At 40.8% G+C, this 14,888-nt stretch overlaps 1 protein-coding gene across 1 annotated transcript in view; it reads right to left on the minus strand.

Annotated features, from left to right (window-relative positions):
* Positions 1 to 14,888, minus strand: part of GPAM (glycerol-3-phosphate acyltransferase, mitochondrial) — a 29,445-nt gene that overhangs the window by 9,722 nt on the left and 4,835 nt on the right. The window contains exons 4-14 of the mRNA XM_016212180.2: positions 12,870 to 12,983; positions 11,031 to 11,177; positions 9,923 to 10,019; positions 9,048 to 9,184; positions 8,159 to 8,258; positions 7,614 to 7,826; positions 5,389 to 5,502; positions 4,204 to 4,289; positions 3,376 to 3,491; positions 1,426 to 1,496; positions 413 to 677 (exon numbers count right to left, since the gene is read on the minus strand). Coding sequence (XP_016067666.2) covers positions 413 to 677; positions 1,426 to 1,496; positions 3,376 to 3,491; positions 4,204 to 4,289; positions 5,389 to 5,502; positions 7,614 to 7,826; positions 8,159 to 8,258; positions 9,048 to 9,184; positions 9,923 to 10,019; positions 11,031 to 11,177; positions 12,870 to 12,983 — 1,460 coding nt within the window. The remainder of the gene's footprint in view (positions 1 to 412; positions 678 to 1,425; positions 1,497 to 3,375; positions 3,492 to 4,203; positions 4,290 to 5,388; positions 5,503 to 7,613; positions 7,827 to 8,158; positions 8,259 to 9,047; positions 9,185 to 9,922; positions 10,020 to 11,030; positions 11,178 to 12,869; positions 12,984 to 14,888) is intronic.

A 14,888-nucleotide genomic window follows, 5' to 3' on the forward strand; every position in this document is an offset into this window, starting at 1 on the left:
CACTTGTCATGAGTCCATGGGATCCCAACTCGGTCAATCGCCTTCCTCTGGGGCTTCAGTCCCCTCTGCTCTCCTCCCTGTGCCCCCTTGATCACAAATGAGCCCCCACCACTCATCACTGCATGTGTCTCTCCTCTCACTCAGTTTTTCAGCTCCTGGATAGCAAGACACCTTACCTCTCTCCCTTAGTCGTAAGTCTAACACTACGCAGTAATTCAGGAACTACTTGTTGAATAATAGATGTAAAAATAAGCTATAAACAGTGATATAGCAGATTATATTTTTATTTGAAGGCTAAAAATACAGCAACACGTTCCCTCAAATAAGAGGCTACCATCCAAATTGAAGTAGACACCACTGTGTGTTTTAGGCCGTTGTATTTTCTATGAAAATGTTTCAGAGCCCAGCATACCTATGATGGCCTCCATGATAAAGACGTGCAGGACCCCATTGCTGTAGAAGTTAAGTTCAAAGACTGATGGGACAGTCGTGCTGGGAGTAATAAAAAACTCATCATTCCTGCTGGTGTGGGTGATTGTGACGCAATTTCCCAGCAGCTGTATGGCATGTATGACCACATCTTCGGAATTTCCTGAGAATCCCAGGTCAAAATCTCGGGCCAGGACTTCCTCCTTCATCACGAAGAAGTCCTCCACTAAGGTGGAGAGATCGATTCCCTAGAGAGAGAAACAGAAATGGTCTCATGACAGCGGAAAACTCCTTCCCCAAATGCTGAGAGGCCGTACCGAGGATTTTTTCTTGCCTTGGCTTTCCTGCAGCTCCCTGTCAGCTCATACAGAAAAAGGGCCACATGCAGAGAAAGTAAAAAAAGAAAAACTGGTTAAAAAGCTGGTCCCCCAGAATGTCAAGAAATTGATATTCCATGTCTGAAGAGCACTCCAGCCACACATGATATGAGCAATGAGGTCACAAACGGATGAAGCCACCATCTGAAAGAAGTGCTTATTTTTAGCAAGAATTTCCCTCATATTGAATACCTACCTGACAAATATTTATCAGGTGTCTATAGATACTGGCACTATGTTTGGTGTTGAGAACATGACTGTGAGCGAGACAGACATGGCCTGTCCCACCACAAGTGCATTGTGGGAGGGCAGAATATGGTCCTAAACACACATCAAATAGCTGGGAAACCATTAGTTATCTGCATGTCAATTAAAATGTGACTGATTTACATTAACTACATAGATCACTCAAAGAATGTCTTTCTGTTATAAAGCAGTCTCTGAATTTTTTTCAGGTAGCTCTCTTCATTGGGATTATAAGCTCCTGCAGGCAGGTCCTTAGCTTATATTACTGTTTATCTCACAGTACTTGCCAGGAGTGGGGCCAATGTATCCATGAATCGGTACCTGAACAGCTTACTACTTAGCTCTTACTACGTAAGGTGGCATGTGCACATACCTGCCTGTGTCTGTAGAGGAGCAGGCAGGCCACGATGTGTGTTGACATAATGGCACAGGATTTGCTAGCAGCTGAAAGACAAACACAAAGCTTTAGTTGTACTTTTTTTTAATATAGCTAAAACTTTTTAAAAAAATCTAAATCTTAAATAGGAGTATCTGTAACTATAAAAGTCCTCTACCACAATTCCCATGAAGGTGATTTATCGAAAGGAAGTTATAACATTATACCGTGTTCTGGGCCATTAGAGACCACTATTCGTCATATAAGAGAATTCAGTCTAAGGCAGGTCCACCTTCAATCTAGGATAATGGAACTTAGTTACTGAATGACCAAGAGACCCCTTTATGGAAATACCAAGACCCGAAGTATGAGCCTGTTCTAGGAGCTTTCCAGGACATCCCACTGTGGTGTTTCTTGACTTGCTCCTGGGGGCAGTCTACTGTAACTGTAATATACTCCTCCCAGAGGTATACACCACATTAAAACAAAGGGAGGTGGGAGTGGATTCAAAGTCAGAAAATCTGGGCTCAAAACCTAACTTCTACACTAACTAATGTCATGACTTGGGAAAATTACTTGAATTTGCAAGCCTCAGCGTCCTCAGGGGTAAGATGAGAATACCGCCTAGTTCACTGGGCTGTGAGAGAATGAAATGGACAGGCCTGCCTGCCACAGGAGTCACAGTGATGCTGCTCAATATATTTCCACTTCCCCTTTTCAACCTGGCCCAGAGGCAGGTCAGAGGTAGGGAAGAAGGGGGGCAGAAATCCATTTGAGAATGACTATAGTCCATATCCAATACTCTGAATTTGCAGAAAATTACAGTCATATAAATCAAATATGAGAACGTCTATGGAATAATCTGAAACAAAGACACCACTTGTGAGTATTCTGAGATAAAGAATTCATGAATCCTTCACTCACAACTGATGTTTCCAGTGTTTAAAAAACAAAAGATACCCAGTATTATATTTACAGCCATTAAAAAAAATGTTTAAAAATAGTTTTTTAAAAACATGAATAAGTATTTGTGTTACAAATGGGCAAGAGTTCAAGACAAAACTATAAAAAAGATTTTTAGGGACCAAACAGCAACACGCCTGGTTACTTGGGCAGCATTAAGGATGCATTATTTTTAGTATCCAGAATTCAAGCCCAGGAGAGAGGCATGTTGGATGTGCCTGAGAAAGAATGCTCTGGCCAGCATGAAGCAAGAGTAGCAGCAGCTGGAGCACAAGGAGCCAGAGGAGGTGAGGGAGCCTTGGCCATAGTGTCACCGGGAAGTGCCGAGACTCGGACCAACCAGGGATGGGCACAGGAAGAGCAGGGCTGCACACCAAGGGACCATGATGCTGCCATGGGCTATAAAGCAGCCTCTGTAACATGACACAACACTGCAATGTGGAACTTCGGAGAGGCTGATTCTGCACTCACCTTGCTCCGCTCCGGGTCCCTCCCACTCACAGTATTTGTGTACAACTATCCCACAGAGAACAGCACAGGCTCCTCAAGTGCTGAACCATTAAGTCCTCAACCTGCATTCCCCGAAGCTAAAGCAAAGCTTTACCTACACAGCCCCTCGATGTTTGCTGAGTAATCGTGGGGTCAGAAGGAAAGGGGACATGAAACTATTAACCCAGATGCTGCACTGCAAGTTAGTTCATGGAAGCACATTCGTGAGTAAAAGAGGTAACAGATCACGGTGGCAACGCTGTATACTTTTTAAACCACGAGCACCTACTAATCCTAAGGCACTACTGAGATGTTTTACTCAATTACCCCAAAGCCCCACAGCACCACCTTCTGGCTAATAACTCACCTATCGCCACCTGTGTACCAGGTACTAGGACTAGAAGTGGAACCACACACAGCAGATTCTGGACCCACGTGGTCCCCCCGCGCCACGCCGGATCTGAGCTGCAGAACAGTGTCTGTCACTGTACTTACTGAAGAGTATGTGCTCAGCCAGGTTCGCAATCAGACTTCTACGGAATGACTCTTCTGTCGCACTGCTGGACTCGTTAGTGGATGTGTCAGTACCTTCAGCAGCAGCATCACTGGGTCTGAAAAGTTTTCCTAAAAATTAGACTTCTCCAACCACCCCCTTTTACAAAACAAACTAGGAACCTAAGATATGAAGGTATGACATACTGTAAATCACTACATATTCTAAATTTAAACCACAAATAGATTATTTCTATGGGTGTTTTCCTTCATGATATACTCTGTTTTCCTGGCCGAAACATACTATTTAGTTATAACAAAACAGTCTATCAGTACATCATTTTTAAAACCCACTGGCTGAAAAGATGCATAAAGCAAGATACCTCGTTTTAAAACATTTATGAAGATTTGACACCTGAAAACATTAAAGGAAGGGTTTAATATTCAATCCCTCTAAGTTACAGCTCATTTTGAATTCTGAAAAATTCACACAGAAAAACTCTTATACACTGCACTTATGTACAATGTGTATAATCTAAGCTACTATCAAAAAGAATTCAGTTCAAACATTCAAAAGCATAAATCAAATAAGAACTCCTACCTGATTCACAAAATCAAATAGTTTTTATAATGCAAATAAATCACAAACCTCTGACTATGAAAGCACATCACTTCAACATCCCTTACAAGACCAAGACAAAGCGACTCAAGCTAGCAAGTGAAAACAAGAGCATGCACATTCTCATTAAAGTTAACCTATTTTCTATGCAATATAAAACATAACAGATATTTGACAGCTTAGTTAGCATAAAAAATTTCCACAAACCTCACCTTGAAGGAAGTATAGCTGGTAGCAAAGCTTGTTCCAGAGAAAGTGGGGCAGTCGCCGGTTTCTGACTTTGGCTTTCTAAATATTCCTGGGGGGGAAAAGTTTACTCTCATTGTCTCACATAAACATATATAAAATATATTCAATCTTCAAAAATAAAAAGGGAGTTGTTTTATGACATGAGCCATGCTACAGAGCATGAGAAACACTTCTTATATCCTAAACTATCCTCAGGAGTCCAGAATGACTCATAGAGTGTTGTCAAATGCAAAATCTAAGAACTGAAAATACAAAGAACAGGATGATGCGTCAGCAAAATCATTTGTAAATTTAAGGAGAAAATTTAACTTTTCTCTCATCTTCAGGAAATTATTTGACATTCCCAATATTATTTTTAGTGACAACTGACATAACCATGCTTTTTAAAGGAAATCTGATGACCTGAGGGTCACATAATATTCAAAAGAGCCTCAACCCCAAAGCAAATCGTAACAAGACAGAGAAGCTGTGCAATAGTTTTGTTTTGTTTTCAAATGGTAAGAAAGATGAAGTTCCTAAGATTTGAAAGCACTTACAACCAGAAAGCATCTAGCACAGCAATTAGAATCTTTTAAAATAAACCAGAGCGTGGAACAGGAGAAGCAGAGTCTTTGTCCCTGGTCCCCCGGGTAGTGGGAACTACCCATTCTTCTCTTTCTCCTTAACCAATCTGAAAATCTTAGTTTAAACCTGCCAGGACCTCAGGGATCACCAGTCCCAGGCTTCCTGTGACGGCCTCACTCCTTGGAACATGTGGGTTCTGGGTCCTGCTCAGTAGGGTCAGAGCCCCATCCTGGGCTGACTAGTACTCAGCTGAGAGTCCTGTTTGAAAAACTCTCCCTAAAGTCAATTTAAAAACACAATATAAAGTATCGACATATAAAACAACATGCAAAAATCTCATGAATTTAAAAAAAAAAAAAAAAGGAATGTTGAACCCAGTATCTCCCAAAAATAGATATTTATGTCCTTTGTTAACAGGCGTCCTTTGGTGGAAAACTTTGGGAAACGCCATTCTGGACATAGGCCTCACTTTCCAAGAGAAGAAGCTGAGGTGACAGAAGCAGGACTAGAGGCAGGGCCAGCCCCAGACCTGACCGCAAGCTACATCAATGCTTTAGAACAGCTTTGGTCCCACAGACTCTTACCTTTAAGGAGAAGGGCTGTGCGAAATCCACTCTAACACACCCATAGTTTTTCCGTAACATTCTGATAACGCCTCTGGCCACGCTCCAAAGGCTCTCATTCTTCTTAGGTTTCCCCTAAATTCCGATTTTGAAAGATAACATGGTAAGAAAGAAAGCTCACACATATGCAAACATTCTGTTCTCCAAAGAATACAGTTTTTGGTTAGTTTTTGTTTTTTATGGAAACTAGAGGTTCATATTGAAAAACCACAATGAATGAACAGGGAAGATGAGTCTTCATCGGCTGAGGCCTGTCAGAGAATTCTTAGCATTCAAAGGTTCTAGAAGATGGTAACCATGTCATCAGGAGAGATAATTTGGTCAATGAAAAACAAAACATTTAACACTAATTCATTCAGTACCCTATCTACATGATTCTCAAAACTACAACTACAAACTAACAAAGGGTAAAAATGACATAGATGAAAACTATTCTGCAGTTCTCAGATAAAGTACAATGTCAGAGGCAGCTTATCTGAGGTCAGATGATCGCCAGAGTCTGAATACCTAACATTAGACAGCTGAGTATCAGTCAAGCCCCACAGTGGCCTTTAAGCTAATTATTTATTCAGGAAGCATTTACTGAATATTAATGTACATAAGGCACAATGATGGCCATATAATGGACACAGGACTCAGATGTGACCTCATAAGACAGTCAGCATGAGTGGAATACACGTTCAGAACAGACACCTAACAAACTCAAGGAGAAATCTCGTAAGAGATACAGATAATAACCCAGGTCTATTACTTAACTTTCAAAGCCTCTAATTATAAAGTGTCCTTGAGCTTCTGACGTATTTTGGGCAGTGGACTTGAAACAAGCACCTTGCCCAAGGCTTCCATGCTAAGAAAGAATAAATTAAATTCCTCTGGAACTCTCACAATGCCAGGAGGAAGGGTAAGTTGGTAAAAGCATTTTGGGAAACTGTTTCGCAGGATTTATTAAAGCTGAACATGCACAGACTTTACGACCCAACAATTCCACTCCTAGGCACATGCCCAACAGAATGCATACATGTGGTCATCAAGAGAAATGCACAAAAATGATCACAGTCAAAAACTAGAACCCAAACTGTATTTCTACGATAGGCTAAGCTATGGTACAGTCATACACTGGAATACTATGCAGCTATGAAAAGAAACAAACTAAGTAAATGCAACATGAACGAACCACACAAACACCTACTTGAGCAAAGGAAACCAGAAGCAAAAAGACCACACACTACGTAATACCATTTATATTGAGTTCAAATATAGGCGCACCTACACTCTTCCTTAAAGAAGTCAAGATAAGTGGTTACCCTTGAGGGGACAGCAATGAGAGGGGCACAAGGCAGGTTCTTAGGGTCCTGATATTTTCTTGAGTTCAGTGCAGGTTATGTGGGTGTGTCCACTTTGTGATAATTGAAACTATGTGTTTATGATCTGAGCATTCGTCTGTAACTGTTATACTTACTTCAACGAGAAGTTTACGAAAAAAGTTACTGCCGTTTCTCAAATTAATTTATAGGAAAAAAGTGACTGCCATTTCTCAAATTAATTTATAGTTGCTTTGTCGACAGGATCCCACCAGTCCTTCTGGCTAAACTTAAAATCTGCACGTAAACAGTCCTAAGCTCTGGCCGCGGCGAGACGAAGCCACAGAAACCCCCCACAATAGAGACAGCAACTCAGTGTCAAGTGTTCTATTTCCCAGTCCCATGGCCACAGCCAGCACTGGTGCATCTAGTCATGTCACTTTCTCCAGGTGCAGGTAAGCACCGTGTCAGCACTACCAGTCAGGCTGACATGGGAGATGGAAGCTGCTCCCCACACATGCCCTGCCATGCTTCCCACAATGCTTTAAAACCAGGTAGTATGGCCCAGCCGGGCGTGGCTCAGCGGCTGAGCATCAACCTAAGATCCAGGCAATCAAGGTTCGATTCCCGCTCAGGGCACATGCCCAGGTTGCGGGCTCCATCCCCAGTCAGGGGCGTGCAGGAGGCAGCTGATCAATGACTCTCTCATCATTGATGTTTCTATCTCTCTCTCCCTCTCCTTTCCTCTCTCTGAAATCAATAAAGATACATTTTTTAAAAATAAAATAAATAAATAAAACCAGGCAGTATCAAAAATATTCCTAATTAATTCTAAAAGCAACAGACTTGAAAGCAAAGAAGATTTTGGGTAGGCAGTCCTCTTACCAGCTGTTCACCATTGTAGTGACCTTCAATAATACGATCATAGGAGATTCCAACGGGTATTATCAAGATGTCTGGGATGGTATTAGAAGACAGAGTATCCACCACAACTGACAAAAGTCCTGCCCGAGCGCAGGAGGTTTTTCCACTCCTGGAGCGTGTGCCCTCCAGAAAAATCTCCAAGAACTGCTGCTGTCGAAGTAGTTCCACTATATGCTGGGAAATCAGGAGAGAGTAAAACATGAATTCAAGACCACTCAACTTAGAGAAGGGTCAGCAAAGTTAAGCTTTAAAAAAAAATACGAAAAGCCTATATAACTTCACTATGGACAAAGTATTTTACTCACATAAACAATAAAAGGACAGCTCCTCTAATGCTATATTTTAGTGATAACAAAAAAACAAAAACAATCATCAAACCCATACCCAAGTAGTAATGGATCAAATAATTACTCAAACAACAGATTTTTAAAAATCTCAAATCTCTCTTCTTCTTCTGCTGTGGTAACTATCACAACGCTCCAAGAGTAATTAGAGATGAGACGTACCCCATGGAGCAGAGCTCTATAGAGAATATCCTTCCGTCCATCCGGCGTTTCATCCAGCCTCCGTCGTATGAAAAAGCCCCCAAGCTTATGGATCAAGGTGCTGTAAGTTCAAAAATGTATTAATTATTTACAAAGAATACTCAAATTCCAAGTTACTTCAGCACTTGCCACATGAACATAAGCCATGCGTTGCTGCAGCTGCCGACAGCGAGCATGCGGACATTCTCCATTTTCCATGTTACTGGCGTGTTTCACTCATTCACATTACTGTCCATCAGCCTTTAGAACACCACTCTGCAGGCTGAGGCTCTACTACATCTGCTCCTAGCCAAAAGAAGCCAATTGATACATCACCCTGCAAATTCAATGCTACAGAGTTTAAGAGGATTATGAAATACTGCTAAATTTTAAAACCTTGTCCAGGGTCTCAAGACACTGACCGTTAGACATCCCAAAGTCTGCCTATGGCACATTTACTACAAAATAAATGTGATGTTATAAAAGCTACTTTGGAGAAATTTTCTCAAATAAAGATTACTCAGAGAGTGTTCTGTGAGATAGGATAATTTTATGAAACTGAAACCAGGCATAACCATCTTTTCAAAACATGAAACAAGAATCTGTTTCATGTACCTACACACAGAAATAAAACAATTTTTTTCACAACCCCAAGTCTCTATAATACTGATTTTTTATATGAACTTGAAAGGTTCTAATATTTATGTCAACCTCTCCAAACTCAGAGCTTTCCTATTCTTTCCAAATAGAGTGATATTCATATAAATATAAATGTTTACATATATAAACATGTCAAAAGGTATAATAATAAAAAAAAAGTACAGAATATAATCCTTTCCTCCCCTTAAATGACAAAGCAGGCTCAGCTTACCTGAAGATGGGGATGTTGAGATTGTTGCCCGAAGCGATGTATGGTGCTTTGATGTTATGGCAGAAGAGAATGAAGGTGAGCAGCAGGTAGTCAATGTGTGATCTATGAACCGGTAGAAATATAAGCGGCAAATTCGTCTAGTAAAAGGAAAATGCCAAATTTAAAATTCAAATGATAGTTCAATCACACTTTGCAATTTCATATTTGGTTAGAGGCACTCAGACACCAGCTATTCAGTGACCTGTTCTTTAAAAACATTTTCCAGTAACATGAATTCTTTCAATTTAATAATTATCCAGCTAAAAACAACTACAAAAAAAAGAATAGGGAAGGACAGGAGCAATCCAGAGTTGAAGTTGAGCCCTGGCCAGTGTGGCTCGGTTGGTTGGGCGTTATCTGAGCACCAAAAGGTTGCCAGTTTGATTCCTTCTCTCTAAAAATAAAAAAATAAATAAAAGAGTTGAAGTTGAGCCTATGTATCTCTGCAAGCAGCTCTGATCATGCAAAAAGAGGATAGATTTTGGAGTCAAGCCTGATACGGCTTGAAATCCTGGGCCAATTAGCCATGACTTGGACAAATTTCTTAATCTATCTGAGCCTTTATTTCCTCATGTATAAAATAGGGATTATTCTACCTGATATTCAGAATTGTTGCAAGGTAACTCACTAAAGGAATCCTGCCTCGCTGGCAGGTCCTGCTTTACCCCACTGCTCCCCCCTCCCCACACACACAGCTCTACAGTTATCATCCATGGGAGAAATCTCCCAGATGGGTAGAAATGTACAACAGTATACAAGAGAACATTTTCAAAAGAATTATAAAATCACTCTACAAATGTGAAGACGGCGGAATGACAGATTCCCATATTTCTTGCCTCGGTTGCAGCTTTAACCATCTCTAGTTGACCCTTGTGAATTTGAATGTTCCAAAAGAAGCTATTGAACAGTTTTAGCAGCACCCATCCAGTCAGTCTGAAAGAAAAACAAAAACAAAAGAAATTTAAACGTGCACATGTATGTAGTGTTTGTGACTGTATGCGTGTGTATGTGTGTGCATCTGAATCGTAGAACTGAACAGCTAACTTTACTACTTATAAAAGTATCCATTCGTTATGGACTAAAATCTTGTATTTCACTCTTAACAGCACACTTTAGACTTTAGAAACAAATGGCCAAGCAAGTACTTCAGGGAGCAGAATGACAGAAAACCACTCCCTTTAAGACATGGGCATGGGATTAATCTCTTCCCACCCTCCCCCTTTTCTCTCTGAAATACATCAGTCTGTTGCATGTTTCAATGTCTCTGGAACTGTTAGTTTATTTTGTTCATTAGATTCCACATATAAGTGAGATCATATGATACTTGTCTTTCTCTGACTGACTTATTTCGTTCAGCACAATACTCTCCAGGTCCATCTATGCTGTCCAAAGGGCAAGAGATCCCTCTTTCTCATAGTTGCATAGTTTTCCACAGCTTTTTTATCTACTCATCTACTGATGGGTATTTGGGCTGTTTCCAGATCTTAGTTATTGTCAATTACACTGCTTTATGCATATATACAAAGCCAATGGACAAATGGTAGTGTGGTAAGGCTTGGGAAGAGGCGGCAGTGGGGAGGCAGGGGGCCAACAGGGGGCGGGAAAGGGGGACATCTGTAATACTTTCAACAATAAAGATTAAAGCTATTTTTTTAAAAAAAGGCATGTGAAACCTGGCTCATACCAAGTCTAGAAAGCCAGTGTCAGCAGTAATGCAACAACTGCTGTCACTTAACAGAGGTTAAGGCACCTTAAAGCCTACCACAGTTCTATTCCCCATGGAAGACAAGTAAGAATATAAAGAGGAGTTGGGTTTAACATCAGAATAAGTTAAAATATCTTAGACCCAAAGCGTTGCACTAGGAAGGAGAGTCCAATGGTTCCGCCCTATTTGCTCAAAACAGACGGCTCTCGTTGAAAACTTTTTGCCTTGGCTTGTGATACCTTATCATTGCTGGTGAAACAGTGGCAACCATTTCTTCGAGGATCCTTTTGGCTCTCTTTCTCACTTTACTGATGGCCTTTGACTGCTGCTGAGCAGAACCATCAGGGTTTAATTCAGCAGCCACTTCTGCAATGGCATCTTGCACTCTGATTTGAAAACAAAAAGATAGACAATGTAACTGGTTCTGTATTCAGCAATTTGTAAACCAGATCTATAAATCACAAGACAAAATGTACCTTCTCTCTGATATGTGGTTATGAGAGAATAAGCTCAAGTTGGAAGTGATTTCCTTGCTTGTCTATTAAATATTAAGATATTCCTAAAGCAATGAACCCCTGAGGACTCTGGAAAGCCAATTTAGGAATTTAATTCAAATTCACTGAGAAACAGCTATGCAAATTTGAATGTTCCAGCTATGCTGGGAGAAACACAAAGCTGCATTCAGGCAGAAGACAGAAAAAGAAGATTATCCATTTAGGCATATGATGCAGAGGCATCCAAAACCCATTGTCAAAGTAATGTCTAATTTTACTTTTGAAGACCTAATTATTCATGTATAGAGTGACTCTATTGGAACTATATATAAAATCTCTAAGACGGATGCAAGAGGAACATAAATATTTACAAGTGGTTTCAAATAAAACCAATAATTTTTAAAAGGCAGAGCTCAAGACTAAAAGAGCACAGAATAATTAAGCAGTGAGGTACAAGGCAAGATTCTATCCAGTTTAATAAATCTTCCACACGACATAGGGGAGAACGCATGAGGTTAAACCTCCTTCAACCACTTCCAACATTCTAGTTATAAGTCGAAATATCTGGATAGCATGAAACATACTTGAAGGTTTTTACCTAGGAAACAGAGTACAGGATAATCCAAGGGAGTTTCAGATAAATGTGTTTTCTCACACTGTTGCTACTGATATTAGACTCCACACAGCCCACAATTCATTAATACGGAAAGACCAACCCCACAGGGCACCAATGCTCCCTGAGTCTACTCTTTGAAAAGTATTTATTTCAATCTGGTCAGGAATGTTTTCACAAGTAATTGACATGATTATTACATCTCCATTATCAACTATTCATTCATTCATTCAATAAATACTTGAGGACCTATTATGCGCCACCACTGTTCAAGCCTTAACAACCACACCATAGGGCCTGCATTGTTGTGCATCTTTCCGTCCAAACCTGTCTCCAGCTACCCAAATCCCGGTAGATGCGGAACATGGGCGACACCAACAATGTGGAACAGAGACCAACGTTCTCCAGACGCCCTTATTCTAATGCCTGATCTCCACAATGACTCACTTCCCCACTCCACCTGCATTCAAGCCAGTCTCTTCCATTTGTAAGCAGGCTCCTCAAAGAGCAAGGACAGTGTCTTACTCTCTTAAAATCTCTAACAGTGACTTTCTAGTACAAATATGTCTACCCAGGTACTCAATTACTGCTGGACAGAAGTATCAGACTCGCTTCTCTTTTGGCTACAAAGTAGAAAAAAATGCAATGTCTCAAGCATTCATATTTCAGAATGCTAACAGAACTCTGAAGGATGTGCATGTCTGACTCCAACTTGCCTTTCATGTATTCGTTCACTTGTTCACCCACAACACAAGCCTGCCACTCCAGCAGGGCGCTGCTCACCAAAACCACCTGCTCTGCCTTTCCCTGGTTTCTGTGTGGAGCTTAATATTTAACTTGGAAATGCAAATGCCTCCCGAGACAGAATCCCAGAGGCATTAAAGGTTAATAAAGGAAATTGCTTCCTGGCTCCCACTCCTACCGCCCATCCCCGCCACCTCTCCCCTTTACCACAGCGTCCCCACCCTTACCGACTGCTGTTCAGGACATTTTCTGTAACGTTGGTGGCAAACATGCCTTTATGGACGTCTCGCTCTTGAACAAAAAGCACATAAGAAAGACGCCTTGCCAGCCATCCCCGGTGCCTGCAACAGGAAAACCCTTTAGCGGATACATACTCTGGGAACACTTCGATAGTGGTTCTCTCCTGTAAAAACAAGGTCTCAGTTCATCCACTCCTGAGACTGAGCTTCTCCTGTAGCAAACTCTCCTTAGGAGTTCAGACAATTTCATTTCCGATTTCTTTCCTGTACTCTCAGCTAAAATTTAAACTTGGAATTTGTGTATCAATGCCTAAGTAGTGTTACTTTGCAAATAATAACCCAAATATAAAAACAAAAGAAACAAAAATATCTTAATTAATCCCATAAAAAGAAACAAATATGTTGAATAATATATACATACTATATAGCTTATAGCTATAGCTATGGGCTGTAAAAATTAATTTGGAAGTCTTTTCCTACCACCCAGGGCTAATTTTTTGTTGCTGTTGTTGTTATAGTAATTCTTCTAAGGTTGTATTCTGGGCTCATGGAGCGAGAAGTTCTTAGTCTTTATTAAGAAAAAATATACATATATATATTCAACACACCTAAAGGACAGGTCATATTCCTAGCAGTGACTATGTGTTATCTGGATGAGGGGGTTTGGAACAGGTATCTCAGAATAAGAATGCTACCAACTTTCACTGGCAATGATTTGATACCATTTGTAATGATTACATAATGCCTCACTATCATTTCCTCTGTAAACAGAAGATTTCAATTATAAAGTCATCAATTCTGAAAAGAACCAAAAAGCCCTCGAGTGAGGAAAAGCAACTTGAGGGAGAACTGTTTATGAGTCACAAGTTCCTTCCTCTCTCCTTCCTGATGTTCTGCCTTCTTTCCTTTGTCTCGGTTCTCTGAAAAGTTGGCCCAATATGTTAAGTGTTTAATTCTAATTCTTTCTTCAGTGAAAGCTTTCAGAATTATTACTGGAACATACAAAGTCCAAACCCTCTATGAAATCCCTTTGCAACTGAAGGAAAGGTTTGTGTGTGTGTGTGTGTGTGTGTGTGTGCGCGTGCGTGTGTGTGTGCGTGCGTGTGTGTGTGTGTGTGTGAAAAAATGTTCTGGCTTGGCCTGGCCGGGCGTGGCTCAGCAGTTGAGCATCGACCTAGGATCCAGGAGATCGCAGTTTGATTCCTGGTCAGGGCACATGCCTGGGTTGCAGGCTTGGTCCCCAGTTGGGGGGTGCAGGAGGCAGCCAATCAATGACTCTCTCCATCATTGATGTTTCAACTCTCTCTCTCCCTCTCCCTTCCTCTCTCTAAAATCAATAAAGATATATTTTAAAAAAAGTTCAGGCTTTGCTTCATGCAACACACAGAAAAGCCAAATATCCAACTCAACAGCAAGGCAGCTTACTACATTGAATGGTTTCATTTTGCCCTGTCAATATAACTTTTTTTCCTTAACTGCCTCCAATTGAGGGCAGTATATGGACCCTCTGGCTTTATACACTGGATGTGTACTTACATAGAGACCCTATGAGATCTCTTTTTCTTAGGATCTTAATCATGTCAACCAAGAGAAAGGAAAAAAAAAAAAAAATCAATGAACCAGAATTTCTCTCTCACCTTTAAACTTAAGAGAGGGAGAAGAGAAGGGTGGAAGGAAGGGGAGCATGGAAATGGGAAAAAATATGCCCCTTGACTTCAGTTCTATTTTTTTTTTTAATATATCTTTATTGATTTCAGAGAGAGGAAAGGAGAGGGGGAGAGAGAGATAGAAACATCAATGATGAGAGAGTCATTGATAGGCCGCAGCCCGCAACCCGGGCATGTGCCCTGACCAGGAATCGAACCCCGATCGCCTGGATCCTAGGTTGACGCTCAACCGCCAAGCTACGCCCAGCCAGGCATCTATTTTTCTTTAAATCTTAACTATACAAGCAGATATTGTCATGGTTATGACTTTATCATCAAAATATGAGCAGTAACATGAGAA

Source organism: Miniopterus natalensis, chromosome 14, assembly GCF_054644295.1.
Source record: "Miniopterus natalensis isolate mMinNat1 chromosome 14, mMinNat1.hap1, whole genome shotgun sequence".
Taxonomy (NCBI): domain Eukaryota; kingdom Metazoa; phylum Chordata; class Mammalia; order Chiroptera; family Miniopteridae; genus Miniopterus; species Miniopterus natalensis.